Consider the following 23,406-nt stretch of genomic DNA (forward strand, 5'->3'; position numbering starts at 1 on the left):
AGAGGAAAAAACAAAGAAAAGAAAAACTCTGAGCAAAAAAAAAAAAGCACTGAGCAGAGGATGTCAAATATATCGTCTGGTTTTTCTTTGTAAAAATACATTCATCACTTTCATTACTACTTTGAGCTTGTGGGAAACAAGACATTCCATGAAGATCATAAGTCATGACAGTATTTCCTTTGTGGTCTTTTCACTTACCCCTGGGTATTACTTCCTGATTAGGACCAGCTTCTAATCCATGAATATTTGAGAGGGACCTTTAAATCAAACCCAAATCAAAACAGTTTGTATGTACACACAGCACAATAGTCAAACTAGACCACTCACTCATGATTCAAGCACATCCAGTGGTTTCTTGTTCTAGGTTTTATGCAGGCATACCCATCAATTATCACATAAAGACTTTCTTGTTCTATTCCAGTCTGATTTCTGTTTTTCCTGTGAATGTTTACAGTGCTCTACCTGTTCTGTCTAACAGTCCTGAGTTCTTACCATAGTCATTTGTCTTTTCTCTTGGCTCTTTCCACAGATCCACCTCTCCTTGACTTTTGACCAGTCTGAGAATGAGTTCTAGTCACAAGTCCTGCAGGCAGTAGCACAGAACATTTTATAAAATCAGTTATATCAGTTTATGAGTTATAAAACCACCTATGTGTGGAGAGGGGTACTGTGGAATCAGAGTTGTCAACCTGCTCTTCAATCCAAGCCCAGGTGTCCTTGGATGTCTCCTTAAAGAATCTCCCAAAGGCCTTCTACAACCATCAGAAGACAATGATCCCTTGTTTCAATCCTCCCTTAAATCCCTGCAGAGTGGGAGGAATGTTCTTATCTCAAGAATTGGGCTAGGGAGAAGAGAATTTAAGAGAAAGCCATTCTTGCTGACCTGGGTTTTTCATGGACGTCAATTAGTGGAGTTGACTCTCGTAAGTGTTCTATCACTGCATTTAAATGGCGTGAATAACCTCAAGCTATCATTTTGGAGATGGGCACTGATTCAGACATGCTAAAGAGCACAGAAGCTCACAGGTAGAAAACATTTGCAAACAGATAATTGGGCTTCTTATCCTGTTGCTGAAGGCACAGGCATTCAACCACCCACCTTTTCTTGAAGCTTAAAAGAAATTGCTTTGTCTCCAGGCCAGATTCTGCCATCTCATCTAGATATGTAACCTACATGCCAAACATCATGTGACTCAACAAACTGAATGAGCAGGGTTAGATTTGGAGTTCGAGAATTTTATTAGATATCCATTTAAATGTAGTATTTGAATATTCATATACTCTAATCAAGATACATATGTATCTTACTGTTTATTATATAGCTATACTTTCATTCCACTTAAAAAACTCGCCGTAGAGATTTAATTAGGTTTATTTTTTTAAGTATTAATTTGAGGGAGTTGGAAGGCGAAAGAAGTGGTGGAAATTGTTTGGAGTGCTCCTAAGAAATTCTCAAAATACTTACTCTTTTTTTTAAAAAAAATCAAGGACTATTAGAATTCAGAGCACTGCATATATGAGCCACAAAACATCGGAGGCTATTGTTTTGTGGACAGAATCAGATGACAAGTACATTGTTTCTCAGCTTTCACTCTGCCTATAATTCCTCCTGGGAAAACCTGTGCCTCCACATGCCAGTTCAAAGGTGGATTTAAGATAGAAAGAAAGAGAATTCTGCACCCACTCTTCTGTCTATTCATATTTGTAAAATATGCAGAAGTAATTTTACAGCTATGTGTAAATATTAAAAAATACAACTTCATTTTAATGTACAATATAGTTTTATGAGTTATGCAGTTAAATAGTATTATTTTAAAATACTTCTTTATAACATAGCGACTAGCTCCTTTAAAGTAAGATGCAACTATAAAACACTAAGGACAGTTTCAAATTGTGCATAAGACCAACAATTGTGTATTTAAGGCAATTAAAAAATTTATTGAGTCTTGGTTAAAAGTAGATTGACAGTCGTGTTAAGGAAGGATGGGAAGTTTATTTGGTGCTAAATTGCATGGCTGGAAAAAACAAATCATTTTAGGATACAATGTGCTTCCATTCACAACTCAAACACAAAATAACTAGCAAAATCCCAGGCCTATCTTCAATATACAACCATTATGTTTTTAAAAGAAAGAAAGTAATAGAGCAATTAATATTGTTAAGGTGCAATAACTTTTGAATAAAATATTAGCACCATAGCAGGAAAAATGATCTGAGACTGTTGGCTGCCTTCTTCTTACATAACTAAATAGAAACATTTTATTTCCCAGAGCACAAATATTAATTTGCAAAATCAGTCCTAGAGTAGTTAATACATCTTCCTCTACTTGCTTTTCAAAATGTTTGTATTGTTCCCCTGTAAGGAAAAATATGGAGTAAAAATTTTCACAGGATATGAAAATCAAAGAAATTTGAGCTAACCAAGTCGTTCCGTTAGCAATGAGTCCCCACAGAAGCAAAGGTGGACATTTCCCTACGGATAGTACTGAAGGGCGACAGCTCCAGTTCTGTGGTGTACTCGTTGTCATTGTCGTCACTGGTCACGGTGGAGGACTTCTGGATGCACTCCTCGCAGCAGCAGCAACAACACTCCATGAAGGCCCTGCTGAAGGGTCTGCAGAGGCAGAAGAGGAGCACAGGGGTGACACAGGACTTGAAGAACAAAAGGAACTGGCTGATGATGTTGAGGAGGTCCATGGTCTGCTGAGAGACGCCCGTGGCCATGTAGGCAGTGACAATGTTGCAGATATTCTCAGGGATGATGCAAAACCCATATAAAATGGTCAGAGCCACCACTGTGCAGTTCATCTGGCTCTCCAGATGGATCTGCCGCTTGTTCCCACGGGTACTGGCCTTCTCTGCTTTGCGGATCTTCCTAGCGGTTACTAGAGAACAGGTGATGGTAAAAAGTGTAGGCAGACAAAAGTAGCAGCCAAAATACCACCAGAGCCTTGCACCATCATAAGTCAGAGCCAAAACATAGATGGTGTCCGGTAAATCAGGAGAGATCTTTATGACACACCGTTCTGCAGGAGCCTGGCCACTAAAGCCCAAATCTTCCTTGCTCAGCTGGCGGAGGACAACTTCCGGAAGTGCCAAGAGCAGAGCGCCAACCCAAATAACGGCAAGTTTGGCAGTGGTGGAAGAACAGTTTTCAATCATTTCATAGTACATCTGGACGTTGGTGGCAGCCCGGAAGCGATCTATGCACAGTGCACATAAGGTGAATGTCGTGACACCCAAAGAAGCCACCTGTGGGGGACACAGAAAGCAGAACTTCTGAGAGATCATAGAGCCAAAATTTAAAGCAGGAGAAGGAGACAGCAGGAGAGCTGAGAGAAGGGCAAAGTAGAAGAGGGCAGGGAAGAGGAGAAGAGGGAAGAAACAGGGCATGGGAATACTGAGAACTCAAGAAGGAAAGCAGAAACCAGGGGAAACATGCGTGAGCATACACACACGCGCACGCACACGCACATACACACAGGCACACACAAAAGAAGGTTGAAGAAGGAAAGGCAAACTTTAGTTAATCATTTTAGCCTAATGGAAAGAAAAACTGTAGTATTTTCTGGTACACACACGCATACACACACACACACACACACACACACACACACACACACACACACACACACACACACACCAAGGAATGGTAGTAGGGAGAGTAGGAAGAGTGAGACGCTTCTATAAAGGTCAGCAAGTCCCGTGTGATTTTTCTGTCACAGATAAGAACCTCTAGAGGCTGTAAGAATTTCAGTCACTGTGAAAATGCCAGCCATCAGGACATCTAGATAAGCAGCAGAGACTGGCTCGTGTCTCGTTTTTATTACTTCAAATGGTCATGTTTTCCCAGGTGGGACTCAGGACTGCCTTACACAGCCAGTGTTTCTGAGCTGATTTTTTTCTCACAAGCTCCTTGATTGGCGATATTTCCCCAGTGTTTTCTAAACACAAAATAAAGGACCCTTTCTGATCCTTTTAAGGCATACACTTCTGAAAAAACAAGAAAGAAAAATTCTTTAGGGGCCAAAATCATTGAGAAAATAAATTCCGAGTTAATTTCTTATAATCTTTTTCCTTCATAAGGTTCTAAGACATATTGGGTGCTGCATGCTAAATTTTCATGTATAGAGATAGAAGACAAACTTAGGACCAATGTTGAGTAATGGAGCTGAGAATATGGCACAGTGAGTCCCAACCCTGATGACCTGAGATTGATCCCCAGAATCCCCTTTCTGCAAGGAGAGACTTAACATTTGCAAATGGTACTCTGATGTCTACTCATATGTGCTCTCTTGCACACGTGTGCACATACACAAACATATAAATAAATATAACTTAATTTTGAAAAACAAAAGTGGGTAAGGATAGGAGCAAAGACTCCTTCATGAGTTCAGAATTCACTTGAAACTTACACCTTTAAGGATGTAAAAGGGGCCAGGGGAAATTTCCACAAAAGCTGCCTATGTACAAGAGCTTATAGCCATCTGTTTCAGTGTTTTTCCACAAAGACTCAAGACTTTGTGTTAGCATGCATGTATGACAGGCCTATTGCTGATTGTAGGCCTATGGCTGATTTTAGGCCTTCAGTGTATAAGCAGGGCTGCCCCTGACATCTCCTCTCTTCTCTAAGTATAGAAGGGCTGTGGCAATTCTAATCTTGTGAAGTTGGGGACAGAGGTCTAACCTCCAGTAATTGAAGGGGAACTTGTAATGGCTCTGGTCCCCCTGTCGTCTGAGTAGTCATAGACCTTGTAAATAGGTAGCCTTGGTGGATAATACCAATTTAGATAAGGACAAGTTAATCCTAGGCAGAGTCACAGTGACCTGTCCCCTGAACCTTCACCCAGCCGATACCCTGTTCTGAAAGATATCTGTGTTTCCCCTGATCACTCACACTCCGGTGTCATCCCCTTCTCCACATCCTGCCTTCTTGTGTTTATAACCCCTGTGTGAATGAGTAAAAATAATGATTTGATTTAAAAAGGGGGAGGGGGACAGAGGAACAACAGAGGTTGGAGAAATTTAACTACATGATAATATGGGTGTCTTGGGAGTCAGTGTAAATTGGGGCAGGGGTGACAAATTGAAACTAGGAGAACAACTTAGATGACATGAAGGCTAGAATTTCCACCAACTATGTAAGATGGAAAATTCCAAAATGGAATTTTAAATCATTAATGATGCCTGAGAAAGACAGACGTAAATCCTCTCTAAAAGGTCTCAGAGACATCTCATAAATAAGGGAACCCTGAGTTAACAAGATCAAAATCACAATATACAAAACAGAGCTGCCTCTAGGACCTCATGTCCTCAATGAAAACATGCTACAGAACAAAACACCAAATTATTACACTTGTCATAAAAAAGTATGCACTAAGCACAAACATCCACTAAATGTAAAAAGATAAGATGCTTAAATAAGGCAAAAATATACACAAAATAACCGTGAAAAATACATAAAGGACCCAAGATAATGTCTAGTTCCAACTACAGAAACTACTCATATTGGAAAACAGTTTGATAGATGAATGCCATACTGAAAATCACCTCTTGTGTGCTTATGGTTAGATATCTTAGTTAGTCAACAGTTCAGACTCAATCAGAAATATATTCCTGTCATTCACAGCAAGGCTTTTCCAAGACTATATTCCCAACCTAAATGTACTATGATAGTTAAATGTATCAATTTGGCTGCATAAGAAACACCTACAGAACGCACGAAAAACTTATAGCTCTGTCTGTGTTCAGAGGTTGGATCATGGGAATTCTAACCTAGTGAATGGACTGAATCCTAGATGGGCTCATGATGTGATGGCTTTGTTTACAGATGGTAAATGGTGAGAGGACGGGCCTAATTATGGAGGTAAATCATTGGGGGTAAGCCCTTAGATGTTTATCTCATCCACCTTCTTCCCTTAGCCCCTCTCTCTTTGCTTCAGTCTGTCAAGAGCTGAAATTACAATGCTCTCCCAAAGCCTAGACCATAGGCTCCCACACCATGATGTTCTGCTTCAGCCTCCACTGTGGCGCTTTGTCCAAGTACCCGAGGGAAGACTTTTGAAAGCATGAATTAGTTCTTCTCTGTAAGTTGTTTAAGTCAAATGTTTTGGTTGCAGTGATGCAAACAGTACCAATACACAAACTATCACTAGTCTGCATAATATTCCTTAAGCATTATGCATATTCTAGTGGGGTGCAGAGATATACACCTAGTGTATGTATGTATTTTTTTGACACAAACACTAAGCCAAGCACTGTGCTTGAACTGAGGATTTAGATGGGAACAATAGCAGACCTTCTAGATCACAGTCAACCAAGAGTGGAAGAGTAATCCTATAGTCACAACTCAACACTGCAATCACCTGAAACAAAATTCACCCCAACATTTGGTGTAATATATAAGAAACTTAGAGTTTAACAAATATGGCTATTTCTTATAGATTTAAACAAGGACAATAAGTAAAACTTAAAGTGTTAATGGTTTTATATAAAGAAAAGTCTGCAGGTAGATAAAATGCTTTGGACTTTGGCCCAGAAACCAGGTTAAGTGTATTTGTTCCTATGACTGTTAATGAGAATGTTTCAAAAGATACTCTGGTTTGAAAGAAAGAGCCAGAAAATTAAAAGTGTGTTAGTATCAGTTATTTTAGAACCAATGGGATCACTATATCAAAAAGAAAATGAAAATATTCAGACATGTGTTGTTTATCTGCCGTGTTCAAGCTGCCACTGTCCCCAGAGTTATGCCAACGTGCTTTGTGAGTTCTGTCCAATATGCTTTCTTCTTCCCACACATGACACATCACACAATGTCCCTGCACTCTAATATGAAATATAGTCATAGCCCATGTCATGATTTTTATCATCATTGATGAAAATTATCTGAAGCTGGGATATAATAACATGTTTAACTGCATGAAAAGCAAAATGCAAAGAAAAATTTACAGCAAAGCTCTAAACCAGTTGGATAAAGAGCTTACAGTTGAGCTTACGGCAATAATTCTTCAAGTTCTTTATGAAAATCCCCCCAAATACCCATAGAAGAAACATCAATATTTTATAGCTGGGAAAATGAAAAGCCATCTGTACATTCACATTGAAAACATTAACTTTCAAACACGAGGAAGAGTTGGAGAGACACCAGGGGTAAGGAGTAGGTGCTCATTTAGAAGGTTCTTAAACACTTAGAAATAAAGTTAATGTTAACTTTCACAAAGATGACTCGTTCCTCATGATGGATATTTGTTCATCATTTCTTCTTGAGATGAAAAAAAATTCTACAACTGAGGTCTACCTGGCTCTCATTGGTTTCTAATGAGGCTTTTTAAAAATGTCTGCAACCACACTTGGAAGGAAATTTTAAAAGACTGTCATTATTTAAAGGTCCTCATGTAAAATGTATAGGTTTTTTTTTATAGATTTTTCAAAATTTGTGTTTGCATTTAAGGTTTTGAATTGTTTTTGATTTTTGTTTGGTTTTTACTTCTGTTAAGAATGTAAAATCCTCAGATGCTCAGATATCAGCCAATCCTCCCAAGTCCCTGTGCAGCCTCACTAAGGAAATTTTCTGTGCATGGTTGGTTCCCTGTCATCATTGTCACTATCTGTTCAGAGTCTGTGCACAAATAGGAAGCCCCTGAGGTTTGTGATGCATGTCTTTTTAAAATGATGAATAGCGCTTATGGTAGAAGGAAGTCTCCACAAAGCAGAACAACAGGCACTCTGAGATGACGCAGTCTCTTAGAGACTCGGCGCACCTATTCGTTGGTTGTTTTCTTTCCTGACTTACAAAGAACACACAATGTACAGTAGGTATCTTTTTCTTCCTCTTATTCTTTCTAATTATTAGTTTAGGAATTTCTAAACTCTGAACCACACATTACAAGTGCTAGCGTTTGCATCTCTAAGTCTGGGTCAGTTACAGGGCGTTTCCTGAGAAGAACAAATACAGAGAGGTGAGTACTAAGTGGGAATGATAAATTGCCAGCTACAGAGACTGTGGAAGCTGTCTCTTAATGAGAACATACTCCTGGTCTTGAAAAAATAAAATAACACTTCCCAGGTTCCATACACTTCATCTCATAACAAACATCAGGACAAATTTTAAGCAAGATTTATACAATCTCCAACTCTTTGCTCATTAATACTGTTACTGATTTTTGACTGGAAGATAGACATATTCCCAAGGTTTCTGCTTCAGCATCTCTCTCGTTCTGCAGTTGCATTGAGAGATCATTCCAGTTTTATGTGCAAAATTCACATAGTACCTGAATCTGGCTTCTTTTTTTTTTACAAATTGGGCTTCTCTCTGAAAGCTTGCACTGCATTTAAGACCCCACAGAAATACCTTGAACTTAGAAAGGTCATGTCATTATCAGAAAGATACTGAAGGAGACAGTAAGGAAAGCTGGTCTATCCCAAATGCTGATAGCCCTTGAAATGGAGTTGCCAACAGCAACCGCAATCCAAATGTCAGTCTTAGACCTTGTTGCTCTCCTGCTGTCCCACCTGCAGCCCCATTGCCTCAGATATTCTTTAAAAAATCACCCACGCATCAAATTTGATGATGTGAAAGAAATGTGGAAAAGGCTCTGCTAAGTAACTCCCCAAACTATTTATAGAAGATTTTAGCACATGTAAAGATTTAGCTACTTATCTCAGAGACAAATTGATAAAAATCATCAGAATAAGGAGCATTGGCCTAGATTCTGCATACTCAAATATGAAATCTACCATGTAATTAAAATGCCTAAATGTTAAGATAATACGAAAAGATTCCTATCACAACTTCAAATATGCTTGTTTACCTGAAGCTTATTAAAATTCTAGGAAGATGAATAGTGCAATTATATGCAATTATAGAACTGTATTATGAACTCTTGATCTTCTTCATATAATGACCATATCTGATGGCTAAAATTCAGAATCACTGTGAAGCATTCTCTTGGGAGTAAGGCTTTTAGGTGAAGGCTTAGATAGATAGTTCTCTGGTGTAACACAGAGCTGGGATGATTGAGAACTAAATACCAATGGGGAAAATAATTAACAGCAGAAGCAGTAAACACTTTTGATAGACAAGACTATTCACTTTGAGAATTTTGAGGCTAGAAGAATGCTAGAAGCAGAGAATTTTAAATACTAGAAAGGCAAGTTATTAAGGGATCAGTATCAAAATGCAGAAAAGGCAGCAGAATAAAAATAAAAATCCCAAATATCTCTTTTTGAAACAATGTGCTGTTCTTTGTTTCCCAGAGGAGCAACAATAAAGCTCCTTCAGCTCCTGCCCTGTCATCATCTAGTGCAGGGAGGCTTCAAAGAGCTACAGCATGGCTCCCAGGGACAAGATACACACAGCAATAGTCCACATCGGAGAAAGGACCCAGGAAAACTGTAGAGAGAGTACAAGCTTAAGTATAGTATGTGCTGAGGAATCATTCTCCTGAATCAAACTTGAAGTGTGATTATCACAATTTGAGCATCAGGGTGGATACATTGAATTCTATGTTTAGTAGCAAAGAGAGTGTTACATCAGCCCAATGCTATAAACATGAATGCTTATTCACACACACATATACACATGTACATGCATATATAAAATGTATGTAGGCACACATACCTATAGAAGTATATACATATATCATATTATGCTTCATAATAAGAACCATAGTGAAGAAAGCATATGTTGTTTCCTCAAGTGGCATCAGTCCAAAAGTAGAACTCCTTCATCACCTCCTGCCTGCTGCAAGGAGACATCTCTCTCTACAGGTTGCTAAGCTAACCAAATGATAAAACTTTCCAGATTATACGTTTCCAAAGGTTATGATCTGAATCTTGGAAAATAACACCAGTTACTGCTCAAGCCATCATATTGGCATAAACAATTTGGCCTTTTAAATTATATACTAACAATCGATATAGTCATGAATTATACCTTAAGGAATGCATTCAAATCTGTAGGCTGAAAGGATAAAGTACATAGGCAAGAGACCCTGAAGACCACCCAGAATTTGGCTCTCAATACGCTTTTTGTTGGTCCTGACATGTACAGTGACCCTCATAAAGTTGAAAAGATTTTCTCTTCTTTAGGAATATAATAGCCCAGGACAAATGTCATTCACTTTATCTGCCCCTTTCATCATTCACAGAATCATTTAGTATCTGAATGGCAGCATTTTCTCTTATCTGCTGATACATTTGAGAGATGGAGCTGGTGCATTGGTAAATATGAAGACTTATGAAGTGTTTTAGAATGAAAACTTCAGATTGAAGTCACTCAGTACAAAAGTTACATGGAATTTTATGTTTTAAATGTGTTACTCACCCAATTGGACTCCATTTTTAATTCCTATGAAAACAGCTTTTTTTCTAATTGTAGTTAGAGTAGAATTCACATGATAATGACCCAGATATTTCAGTTCACATCTAATCCCATGAGAGACAAGTTATCATCCTCCCCTTGATCGACTTTCCTTCATAAGAAAGAGGGTACTGTAGATTCCTCCCTTTATTGTAGACTCTGTAAGTTACTGGAATAAATACGCATAAATAAGCAATATAGAGAATTTTAAAACTATAATGGAAGTTTAAGGAATAGATTCCAGAGCTTGCACATAAATTTTATTATGGAAGATAATCAAATAAATACAAATTTTATAGTGAAAAAACACAAATATAGTCCCCTGCCTAGAAACTGCAATGTTTTGTAAGAAGCTCATTGTCACTGGCAAGGCTGAATTAAAGAAACTCAATTGAGACTCCTACTATCAAAAACCATGTTCTGCTTGAACATTTTCATGATGCAGTGTCCCAAATTTTTGCTCAGCCTTGTTAATGACAAATTTAAGACAGCTATGCTACACCACTGAGGAGAAATTACATCAGCAAGGTATGGATGACAATGTCTTTAGCGACAGAGTTAGTGTGGAACTCTCTTCTTACATGAGAATGAAACCAGATATTTCTTTCAAGCACAAGTGATTTTAAAGGTCAATGATCTCCTAGGTTCTTTTAGGAAATACTACAGAAAAAGTAATCACAGTGTGCTAATGGTAGGAGGCATACTTTACAATTCAAGATACAATGGGATACAGTGTTCTCATTGCTAACGAATTTAACTCATTGAACTACCGGGCCCTGGAAAAAGTTTCACTAATACCATGTGGAAAGGACTTCAAAACCACAGGAAATAATCTTCAGGATTTATATTTGAAGTTTCATAACATAAAAAAAAGTCTTCTACAGAGATTAAAATAAAATCAGCAGAAAAGAGACAGCCTACAAAATAGGGAAAGGTGTTTCGCCAAACACACATTAGACAGGGGATTAATATTCAGAATACATAAAGACTCTAAAACATTAAACTTTGAAATAGACATTTAAGCAATAAATTCACTAATGAACTGAATAGACAGTCCTTGGAGAAATAACAAATGATCAACAGGTATTTGAAAAAGTGAAAACATGCTCAGTCATTGAAAAAAAATGAAATTATAACCTCCTTAAGATTCCTTGTACCCAAGTCAGAATAGCTATCACGGTGGGTTGTGGGGGCAGGCAACAAATATGGCAAGGATATGAAAGGAAAGGAAACTTTATTCACTACTGGTGAAAACTTAAAACTTGGGAAGGCACTGTGGAACACAGGGTGAAGATTTCTCAAAAATAAAAACTGAAAAAATTTACTATAATACTAAGCTATAGCACTTTTGGACATACAGTTATAAGATACAAGTCAACTTTCTCAAAGATACTTACGTATTTATGTTTAGTGCTACATTATAATAGCAAAGAATCAGAGAATGAATAGAGTTTATTTTTTTAACTGTACACAGTGGAGCTTTATGCAGCCATAAAGAAAACTTCAAACAAAAAAATAAATGGAATTTGAAGTTATAATGTTAAGCAAAATAAGTTATATTAAAAAAGATGAGTACCACATGTTTTCTCTCATATGCTGGACATGGATTTAAAATTCTCTGTCTATGTAAATACACGCACATATTATGTATTTGTGTGTTATGTGTCTGTCTAGGTTATGAAACTAGAAAATGATCATACTATGGAAGGAAGTGATCTTAAGGGAGTTTGGAAATACAGTAACAGAATAAATGTGTTAGAAAAGTACAAGTTGGTACCACGAGGGAGTCAACTGGAGCATGGTAATGAATGAGGACAAAGTTTGCAGACACATATGTAGAAAGTCGGCCTGGTGGGACTCACTTCACTGTATAGTAACTTGCAAAATTAGGCTTTAGAAAACACAACATAAAAAGGACATGGTGGGCTGGAGAATTCAGTCTGTGATTAAGAGCATGTGATGTAGAGCATTGGATCTTAGTTCCTACCATCTGTATGGAAATTCACAAACATCTGAAATTCCACATCCAGGGTTTCTCACACCCTCATTTGGCTTCTGCAGGTACTAGAGATGCACACAAGCACAGGCAGGTACTCACATAAAATGAAAATGAAAAAAGTAAGAGCATGTCAGTCTTTCACAAAACAGTGGTCTCTGGAGATCCTCTCTGAGCTACTGGCCCTTTTTGCAAAAGCTAGAGAAACAATTAAGATTGAGAGCAAATTGTGAAACACCCAAGAGAGCACATAAAGTAAAGCAAAACTCTTAGGACATAAAAAGCATCTTTTACTAAGTCTTCTCTTGGAATCAGAAGACACTACAAAGAAAGATCAGGGTAGTTCTAAGCAGTTTTTTTTTTCACATGAAATTGAATCTACTTGCTTAAGTAACATCTATAAAATAGGGAAATTTCTAACCAAGGTCATGAAAACTGTACTCTAACTTTGCTTTTATATCTAAAATGTTTAATACATCTATTTATATAGCGTCTTTTGTTTACAAGTAACCCTAGGGAACAAGGACATTATTGTTGAGAGACTCCATTCATTTGGGCCATGAATGGCAATCTATTATGCCAGTGCTTACGGGACTACCACTCAGTCAGGAAGGGACAGGATGAGCACAGGGAACTTTCCTTTCAAATCCTAAATGGTTTAAACTTGTATGCCTCTGAATATTTTTTTCTTGCATTTTCCATAATCTTCATCCTTGCAACACTTCAGGGAAACTTCACCAGCAGAAGAACACTGCAGACCATGAGAGAATACACTCAAAAGAACTGTTGTGAATCAGACCACTGTAAATAAGATGACCTTTATCAAAAAGGTCTTCATTTTAGAGTGAGTATGGTTGATAACTATGGCAGGAACATGCTTTGATTAGTGTTTCCAAAACCAAAGACAGTACAAATAGAGAAGTAAGCCTTGTTCCTTATGTGTGCATAAGCTCTAAATCAAAGAGATCTTCACAACCATAGTCCATCGCCCTTTGAACATAAACAATATGTAATTTAGCATGTCCACGTCTAGCACAAACCAATGCTAGTCTGTTATACCTAGCCTATATCATTTATACATGACTTCTAATGTCACTGAGAAAAAAGTATCATATATATCATATACTTTAACTTTTGACTGTCATTTTAGCCTTCTCTTGCATATTTTGCTGTTGTTTCACCTTAATAACAAGTTGACCCTTATCTAAAAATCAAATGAGACTGTTTTAAAACCAACATATTGCTTCAAAACCTGATCCTTTACATTTTTCTTTCAAGTTCTAGCTTGAATTAAGGTTTCCTTTCAACTACAATTTCTATAGCACAGTATATTCCTTCCATATTAAAAAAAAGTCATTTAAATTCACCTTATCTAACATTATTTTTAGCTAAGCATCTGACAAATGTACATTAATTTTAATTGGAGAAAATTAAGCAATATTTGCACCATTTGCCTTAAAATATATTACCGTCTTGAATGAACCAATCTAAAGATATTTGAAGTTCACAGTACAGTTTACAATTCTTGCTACAATTATGATGATTTTTCACCCATCTTAAAGAGCCTGGGATTCACAGCTATTCAAATGCATGCTTGTGTAAGTATTGAAGGATAATCAACAGATTCTCAACTTATTTCTGTTGCCATTACTCAAATTGATCTGTGTAATCATAAATATAAAATAAAATGTAGTTGAAATTTTCTGCCATTCTTGAACGGCATTGAAAAAAATATTTTAACATGAAATTTCTTAGCTTTTAACTAAAATTCTACTGTTGGTCATCTGAGAAGGAAATAGCCTTTATTCAGTCCTCTTCCAAAAAGCAAATATTTACAATTCTGACATCTTGATGTGAATTAATTTATCAGACCATCTTTCTTATTAGAAAGATATTTGAACAAAGGGCAAGATACAAGACAGAGAAATTAAGAAGACAGGGAAGGTGGGGCATGGTGTTACAGGGCTCTTTTACAACAAAGTAGCAGCTGTTAATAGAGTCATAGACCTAATGACAGCAAGTCATTCTAGGCAAGGATAAAATCAGTGATCTTGTCCTCATTAATGCTATGAATCATCCAAGTACATGCAGAAAGATAGCATCAAAAACAGTCATAAACTCAAAAGCAGAAAGTATTTGCCCTTTATAGTAAATTTGATACGAAGATTATAGCCTGTGCTTTATGGACATGATCTAAATAATCAATATCTACTTTGCGAAAAGGAAGACCCCAAAGTATGAAGCTGTAGTAATTTCACTCTCTACCATAGAAATTTAGATTAGATCACCATTTTGGCAGAAAGAATAATATTCTAATGAGAATACTTAAGAGTTAGTCTTGGCAACATGGTTGAGTTAATTAGGGGAACTTGGCAGGTAAGTTCTTGAGAGATAAAATGAAGAATTACCCTTGAAGGATAGTCACATGACTCCTACAATAGAGACAAATCTTGGTGTCTAGATGCCCATCCATCTCTCTCCTTCCATAGTCCACATCTCAGATATAGGTCTATAAGCTTCTAAAGGAACACAATTAAATATGGTTGTAACACATTAAGGCAGAAATTTTTTTTCCAACTTTTTTTTTTTTTTTGGATTTTCAAGACAGGGTTTCTCTCTGTAGCCCTGGCTGTCCTGGAACTCACTCTGTAGACCAGGCAGGCTTCGAACTCAGAAATGAGCCTGCCTTTGTCTCCCAAGTGCTGGGATTAAAGGCGTGCACCACCACTGCCCTGTAACACATTAAGAAGGGGGGAAATGCCATCAAACGTCCTTAACAGCAGCATAAGGATCTAGGTAGATCCTCACCTGCCCCACCTTTGCTATGTTTATAAGATCAAATAAGGTTTTTATTTCATGGTGTCTTTGTTTATATTTTTGTTTTGTAGCCATAGTTGGTTCCTTTTCTTTGTTCAAAGGCATATTGCTGATAGGATCAGGATACCTTGGAACCCTTCAGGAACTGGAAGTCCTCAAAGCATGCACTAGAGAAATTAATTTAGTTCTTGGAGAAATTTAGTCTTTATTTTTCCTTTCTCCTGTTTTGTAATAATGCAAAAGTATCCCCTTTGCTGGTCTTCCTTCTTAGTTTCTCTAAAGTTATGTTAAATGCCATGCATAGCTTTGAGATTATAAAAAATTACTCAATATATTACTGCATTGTTAAACAAAATTCTAACTTAGTTCATATTTGTATAGATCAGTGTTTCTCGACTTGTGAGTGATGATCCCCATGGGGTCAAATGATAATTTCACAGGAATCACTTAAGACCATCAAAGAACACATATACTTACATCATGATTCATAACAGCAAGATTACTGTTATGAAGTAGCAACAAAAATAATATTGCTGGGATAACCAAAACATGAAGAGCTGTATTAAAGGACCACAGCATTAGGAAGACTGAAAATCCCTGGTACCAATTAAGAGGACCAATATTTACTAATCATTATTAAATATAGTTCTTTTGTCATTTATATAAATTTTGTATTTTAAAAGAAGCTTCTAGCTCTTCTTCTCTCTCTTCTTCTTCCCCCATCTTCTTGGCCCCACCTTTGCCCTCTATCTCCTGAATAAACCTCACTTGGAACTGTAAAAAAAAAAAAAAAAAAGGAAAGAAAAGAAGAAGCTTCTAGTCCCCTTCTTTCTGATGTTTTCAACTTTTAATCATTTTCTAAATCAAGAAGCTAATGAGCTTATAAAAACAAGAATTAAAAGATTTTCGTACTTGTGAGTTCTCAATATTGATCTGAGCAGTAGAATCATTTAAATTAGTGGTGAGAGCATAATTGAGAAGAACATTACAGGAAGCAGAGTTTTCAATTGAATTTCTCTATCTTTGGTCATAACTCATTATGATTATAAACTATTCCATCTGAGACCACTCTGGAACTCCCCTCAGTGTTTCCTTAAAGCCAGTCATGCTGTAGAATGTTATTATTCTTTCAAAACTTTAATAACCATAGCTTGACCGGGATATTTATCTTGGGAAGTTTTACATATTATTCTTCTGCCACCTGTCCAAATGCATTGCCTTTCATTGAAGAAAACCCTAATAAATGTGTAATGAATGGATAGGTGCATCAATGGAAACCTGATGACATATATAAAAAAGGCTCATAGACACTTTTGAATTATTCAGACTGTTCTTAGTCAGTTATCAGGTACTATTGTTTTATACATAACCCTTAAGAGCTTAATGTCAGATAATAACCCTTAGAAGAGTAACAGTGAAAAAAAAACCATCTCCCTGTTCATGCTTCACTGCTGAGCCTGTGAAACAGTCTCATTTTGACAACAACCACATTAGCTATTTGAAGCTGAAATATGATTATTATAGTTTTTATGTATTAAGCTCCAGTTTCAGTTAACTTCGCCATATGTACTATACCAGGGTAGAGGTGCCAATGAAAGCACAGTCTGGGAAGCTGATTCTCTTTCTTGCTGGAATCTCCAGCTAAATATTTGCCCATGCTTGGAAATGTAGGAAATGATTACAACAGGATTAATGGAGAGTCATAAAATATTCGTTAAGTACCATTCTCACAGACCGAGTCCATTTCCCTGAGAAAATTATTAGTAACTTCCAAATTGCTCATAAAACTGCATGTTTCCACTTAAAAGTCCATCAGAATATCTAATAGCTAATCCACCACTCAAGCAAATTTAGCATCTGCTGTGATAAATGTGCTATTACTTGAATGTGGGGTTTTAGGGAATTTTGTGTAGAACTGCACAGTTACTGGCCATGCCATCTTTAATGCCCAATTACCCTTCCTTTCTTCACTTGTTGGTGCTGAGAACAAGCCAAAGCAGTGAAGAAATCACTTGTTTTACACAGTTTAAAAGCAACATTTCCAGAGCCATTGGAAATGCCAATTCTCTTCATGATACAATATTCTAGATTTTTTACAAATTACTTCTAGTCAGAATTCCTAGTGAGATGTGTTTCCTAGACCTCTACATGGGGATCTGGTAGTCCAATAAAATAAAATGCAGTTAAATCAGTGATGATCTGATACTTACTGGAAGCCTTCTGCCATTGTATGAAGGTGTGGGTCCTTTAAACTACAGGAGAACTTATATCATTTGAAACCCATAATTAACATCTAAACGTAAGTAATTATTTGGCAATGCGCTGGAATCATCTGATGCACTGCTCTGACTGGCTTCCATCCATCAACTAATGAGCAAAAAGCTGTTTTGCTTAGCATATTCAGTGTCTGAATCATTTGGCTTTAAACTCATGCTCCATCCTTAAGCAACTAAGCCTGCATAGCACATAGACACTACGTATATCTGTTTTTCTGAGTATTAGTTTCACTGCTGTCACTGTAATAGGCCAACTTAACTGTGATGTGCCTATGATGGTAGCTCCCAAATACAAGTTCTTTTCCCTATCTTCTCCCCCATTTCCATTCTCCAACCATTCTATTGCCTATCATCTTTATTTTAAGCATGACCATGATTGTCATGATTTTAAAAACATAAATCAGCTACAAACCAAGAGATTCTTGCAGAAACAGGATGAAATTTATGAATAGGAAAATGTATGATAGTCATGTACCAAATGATGCTAACTGGCTTATGGTGTTATCTAGTCTAATAGATCCCAGGGATTTTTTTTCAGAAGGTGCAAAGAAGTAGAAACAAAAACAGACACTGCTCTTTGCATACGACTTTGCTTTATAAATTGTTTTTCCTAATCAGCAAATAGCAATCTATATTGCTGAGTCTGTGGTCTTGCTGACTTTACCTAGGTTCATTTGCAGAACCATGTTTTATCATTGAAATGAGAATAGAAGCTATGGTGTCATGTCCTTCTGATTTAATTTAGAAAGTGTAGAGCCAGTGTAGTAAATACCCTGGCTCTTTACTCGGGCTACTTCTGACTCATCTTTCAGGGATGAAGCATTGCCTTCCCCCAGAAAATGGAGTACAGGGTACAGGAGTCAGATGGCTTTTGGTTGCATCCCTCCCTAGAAACTTTTCTTCACTAAAGAGATTCACTGGGCTCAAAGTTATGCCCTATATCTGAAAGAAGTTTCTATCCAGTGATGGGATCATTAAAGACTACAGAGGCCCTTTTAATCAATTCTGGATGTTCCTTCATGGTCACCCTAACCCTAGAGGTTTCATAGTGTCAAATGAGGTCTCTGTGGCAACTTCATAAATAGTTCTAATTCTCCCTCTCCTCACTTGCTCTTCAATGTCAAACAAGGGTTGAACCTAATCATGCCCCAACAAACTTCACCCTCTCCCCATCCCCAAACCATACACACAAAAGCTGATTTGGGACAGCAGAAACGGTGAGATTTGGACTATTGCTCTTGTTCTTAGAAATGGAAATTGGGAAACTGACATGATGGTTCAATAATTATTTTATAAAACATGCTAAAGTATTATAAAATTTTATTCAGATGAATGAAATGTAGTGATAGGTTGTCATGTATATTGTAACTAAAAGTACTGTATTAAAATACAAAAATGTGTAATATGAATCATGTTTTTAAATTAACATTTTCGAGCAAGTGTTTCCTTCTCTAGAAAAAAAGTAAAATCAAATGTCAATCATGGAAAACAGAAAAGATTATAAAAATTGTAGATAGCTAAGCAAAACTACAGAGAGTGAAAGAGTTTTACTAACAAGAAAACATTGTGTTTAACAAAAGTATTTATGAAAAAACTGACTTAAAAAGATAGATAAAGTGTCATTGTAAGTTTGTAAACTCTCAGCCTTGATACAGTAGATACACACACACTGTAATCACCATACTCTAGAAGTGGAGGTAGGAAGATCAGGAGTTCAAGGTCATCCTCAGCTACATAGACAGTGAGTCTGAGGTCAGCTTCCACTACAGTCGGCCTGGTTTCAAAAAACTAAAAGCAAAATAAAATCTTCAGAGTTAAAAAAAAATTAAATGCATAACAGACACCATTACTTAGAAAAGATAGGCCTCATTAAACTAACCTAAGTTTTAATATTCTTTCTTCTGCCTGATACAAGTTTTTTTTTACTTGTAGTTTCCATCAATAGCTTTGGCCATTTGTTTCTTTCCCTTGTCTCTTTTTCTGCCATCTTTCATTGCCTTCCCACATAATGTATAATGTAACTCCTACCCCAACCTGTAGCTTTCAGTGAGATAAGCCAACACAATTCCTGCTTGTAGGTGACTTCTGTTTGAACTTTACACTTTATTTTCTAAATTTCCTTCTGGCCCAAGTCTTCTGAATTACTACAGAATTCAGAGAAAACTTCATCTAACATTGCCTTTGAAGAGATAAATGTGGCATGACACACATTCTCTTATACAATTCAACTATGTCCTCTCCATTTAAAAAAACGGACTGTCTCCCCAGTAAATGGCAGAGTTTCAGAGTCTCTCCGTGCTTGGCAACAGTAAGGCCCTGGATCCTGGTAAGTAGCAACAGCTGATTTAGTAGCCATGGATGGTCCTACATCTGAGCCCAGACTGAATAACAGAGGGTCTTATTGACTCTCTGGCTCTGGACCTTCTCAGTAGGCACTGTTTTCTATTTACTTATCTTGGAGTTTTAAGCCTGAGACAATGTTGAACACACTGTCAACTGGCCCTGGTGCCAGAGAGGATCAGAGGCTCTGGAATATTTACAGTTTCCTTCTTGTGTTTCTATAAATGAAATGGACAGCCTGAATGGGGAAAATCAAGGCCCAGCTGGCTAAAACCACAACTGGCAGCCAAACACTTGGGCAGGTTCCAAGAGCTGGTGTTTAAAGAGGGGCCAATTTACAGAGCAAATTCCAACTGCTAGAGCAACTACTGGTACAATAGCTCTAGCATGAAGCAGTAAAACTTCGTCTTGCCCAAACAAATTTCATTTTGAAGTTTGGAAGCTAACTTTTTTCTTCAGAAATATTCTTATGTTACCAGTATATCCCTTTAAAATTGTCTATTCTTCAGTCATAGTAATGGCAAATTTGTGTCCTATGCTCTATAAATGTTAGAGTACAGGGGGCTAGACTAAGTCTTATTTTTGTTTAAGTTCATTCAGAAAACTGAACTGTTTCTAAAATTTAGGAAGAAGGATCCACAAAGGAAGACCTAACAATTTGGAGGAAACAGTAGGGGCAGACAGCTTAACCAATGTAAACTAATTTGGTTGGATCCTAATATATCATGAGGCCAACTGTAAAACTAAGGTTGATGTTCTTTTCTACATAAAATATAACCTCAGCTTTGGTAGTTGAAGGAAAAATAGCTCAATCATCTTTCTGGACAGTTTGGAGTCTCAGTGAAATACTGGAACTTTTGTAAATACATGCTAATGATCCTTCTACCCCCACCCTCAGTACTAAGTTCTAATAAAGATAACCATGGGCTAGCCCTGACCATTAATTATTTAACCCTGAGTGCCAAGTCAAAAATATCACCATATCCATAGAACAGCTATACATATAGAACTAACAAACACATAAACACACACACACACACACACACACACACACACACACACACATCCCAGGCTAGAAGCAGAGGAGTTTGAATATGGTTTAGCAAAGCTACTTTCTTTCATACACACACATGCATGCATAAGTACTGGGGGGAAGAGAAAGGATTCAGAGAAAGAAGCAAAGAGTCCCACAGGTAGGAGCACACAGCAAGGTAGGAGCACACAGCAGTTATTCTCCGGAAACTGATAAAGGCAGTAGCTAGAGGTCATTACCTCAATATAGGGCACGATCTTGCAGGAAAAATCTTCCAAAAGCCACTTCTTGGTCAACTCATGGAAGATGACCAAGGGGAGGCAGAAGAAGATGATGAGAAAGTCCCAGAAAGCCAGGTTGGCCAAGAGAGAATTGGAGATGCTCCTCATGTAGTAATTGTGACACACAATGCACATCACTGCCAAGTTACCAATGATGCCTGTCCCAAAGATCACCACAGATAAGCACATGACCGCATAGGCTCCATAGGATTCCTGGGTCAATGGGTAGAAGGGGTTCTTCAGTCTCACTCGCCTGCTAGTGCTGTTTCCACGGCGTGGACCCCCTTGGTCAGGGACCCAGTCATCTGCAGACCCATTTTGTGGTAGTGCCCTGCCTAGGGGAGCAAGGGTCCTCCCTTCGTGTACAGCTGAAGGCCTGTGGTGGGAACCCTGGGGTTGTCCAGTTCTTCGTGGCCAGTAAAAAAGATCTCTGGGTTCAGGTTCTGTTTTCACACTGTGCTCCTGGCTGCCCCGGGGAATTCCATCGCGCTTCGAATTCATCTCTCCTCCCTCAGAGGTCTGAAGGAAGAGTTGGGGGTCCGTGGGGTCTCTTCTCCCCAAATGTCCGGATGGTTCTTTACCCTGGGCACCTTTCCATCTCCAAGCACCTGGTGGCTTGGTTGGAGGTCCCAAGGGCCCAGCAGCCGCTGCCTCTTCAATCACACCTGTGTCACCGCCCCTAGGTGGTGGGAGGTCCCAGGAGATCGCCCCTTTCACCTCAGCTTCCAGTTTCTCTCTGGGCGCATGGACTCGCAGAGAGTCTCTTGCCAAATTCCCAGGTCCCCGGGCATCCCTGCTGCTGCGTTGGATCAGTGGGGAACAGCTCTCCCCCAGACAAGTTCCATTCCTAGGCTCAGGGACAAAGCTCAGAGCAGCAGAGACAGAAACCTTGAACAGCAGAAGGAGCAGCAGCCGCGATGTGCGCGAGAGAGGCGCGCCCCGGGCTGGCATGGCTCGGCAAGGGCGCACCTAGTAGCCTGACTCTCGCTTAGCACCGACACCTGCTGCCAAACTTGGTGCAGAGAGTTAGGCACATGTCACATACTCACCGCTGGGTAGTAGAGGCGAGCAGAAGATTGCTGGGAGGGCAAGGAGCAGGACTCTCGGGGAAGGACGGTGTCATCAACACATCCCTACAATCCTTCCACGTTTCATGTCCTGAGCATTTCCCAGCCAAATGTAATCCAAGCTTTGTACACCCGAAGATTCCCAGGGAAATAACAGATCCAAGAGGCTGACCTTGAAAAGTTGGGAACACCACCTGATTGTTCCCTAATGTTGCGACTGGGCGCAGCCTGTTGGAAGCCCTGCGCTCCTCCCAGCCTTTGGGTGGTGGCTGTCTTCTTAGTAACAGTTGCTCTGCTATTTACATCCTTTCGGTACTGCTTTATCCAGTCGCTAGTAGAGGTCTCTAGAGAAAAAGAAAAACAAGTCCCCTCCACTAGGGGACTGGCTGTCACAATCCCACTCTGGGCTAGCGGGAGACCCTTTGCAAACAAGGCAACACTGGTGCTCAGAGGAAACTCTTGCCTCCTTTAACTCCTGCGACTTTCGAAGGGACTGCTGTTGCCAAGGAGAAGCCAGATTCGAAACCCGCGGCCACTGTCAAAGTTGCTGCTCCTTCAGCTCAAAGTTGACAGGCGGATGGCGCCGGCGGCTGCGCGTAGTGCACGAGCTGAGAAGGCGTGGAGTGGAGCGAGAGGGAGGAGAGGGCGCTGCTGTTTTGTGCACAGTGTTGTGGGCTGCAGGAGCTTGTCACTGCCACCACCATCGCAACCCGGGTGGAGAGCGTGGTGCCTGAAACCGCTGCAGGCGGGCGGAGCGGTGCATGGTCGACAGGGGAGGTGGCCCGGCCTCTCCCAACCCTCAGCCACTGCGCGGGCTTCGCTCCAGGCCGCCTCCCTCTTGTCCTCCTTCTAGCAGAGCATCTGGTTTGTGGAGAGACGGGATCCCCTGGTGGTTTTTTACCACACACTAAACCCACACACGTTTCATTCAAGCCCTTCGCAGCAGCTTTCAATAGGAAGCTGGGAGCGACCACAGAACAAGGGCGGAGGCGCCGAGTCTGCGCGGCTAACGAAGAGGAAACTTATTGCCCTAGATAGTCCAACAGCCCGACCTAACTCATCACCACTCAGGAGAGGGTTGGATCTCAGGATCCCGGGTGCAGGCGGTGATCCCTGAAGGAGAATGTAGAAAGGGCAAGACTCTTGCGATCCGCAACAATTGGTAGTAACTGGTGCGCATGCTCAGGCCTCAGACTCCCCAGGGAATAGTGACACATTCACAGTCTTAGATTCCCC

The 23,406-nt window shown here is 39.0% G+C and overlaps 1 protein-coding gene across 1 annotated transcript; it reads right to left on the reverse strand.

Annotated features, from left to right (window-relative positions):
* Positions 1-1,910: 1,910 nt before the first annotated feature.
* On the reverse strand, positions 1,911-22,933 carry Gpr37 (G protein-coupled receptor 37). Its single transcript, XM_028762667.1, has 2 exons — positions 21,062-22,933; positions 1,911-3,252 (listed from the first exon to the last, which is right to left on the reverse strand). The coding sequence occupies exons 1-2, from the start codon at positions 22,052-22,054 to the stop codon at positions 2,434-2,436; spliced, it is 1,812 nt and encodes a 603-aa protein (XP_028618500.1). The 5' UTR covers positions 22,055-22,933; the 3' UTR covers positions 1,911-2,433.
* Between the last annotated feature and the right edge of the window lie 473 nt (positions 22,934-23,406).

This window comes from Grammomys surdaster, unplaced genomic scaffold (assembly GCF_004785775.1).
Source record: "Grammomys surdaster isolate TR1022 unplaced genomic scaffold, NIH_TR_1.0 134, whole genome shotgun sequence".
NCBI lineage: Eukaryota > Metazoa > Chordata > Mammalia > Rodentia > Muridae > Grammomys > Grammomys surdaster.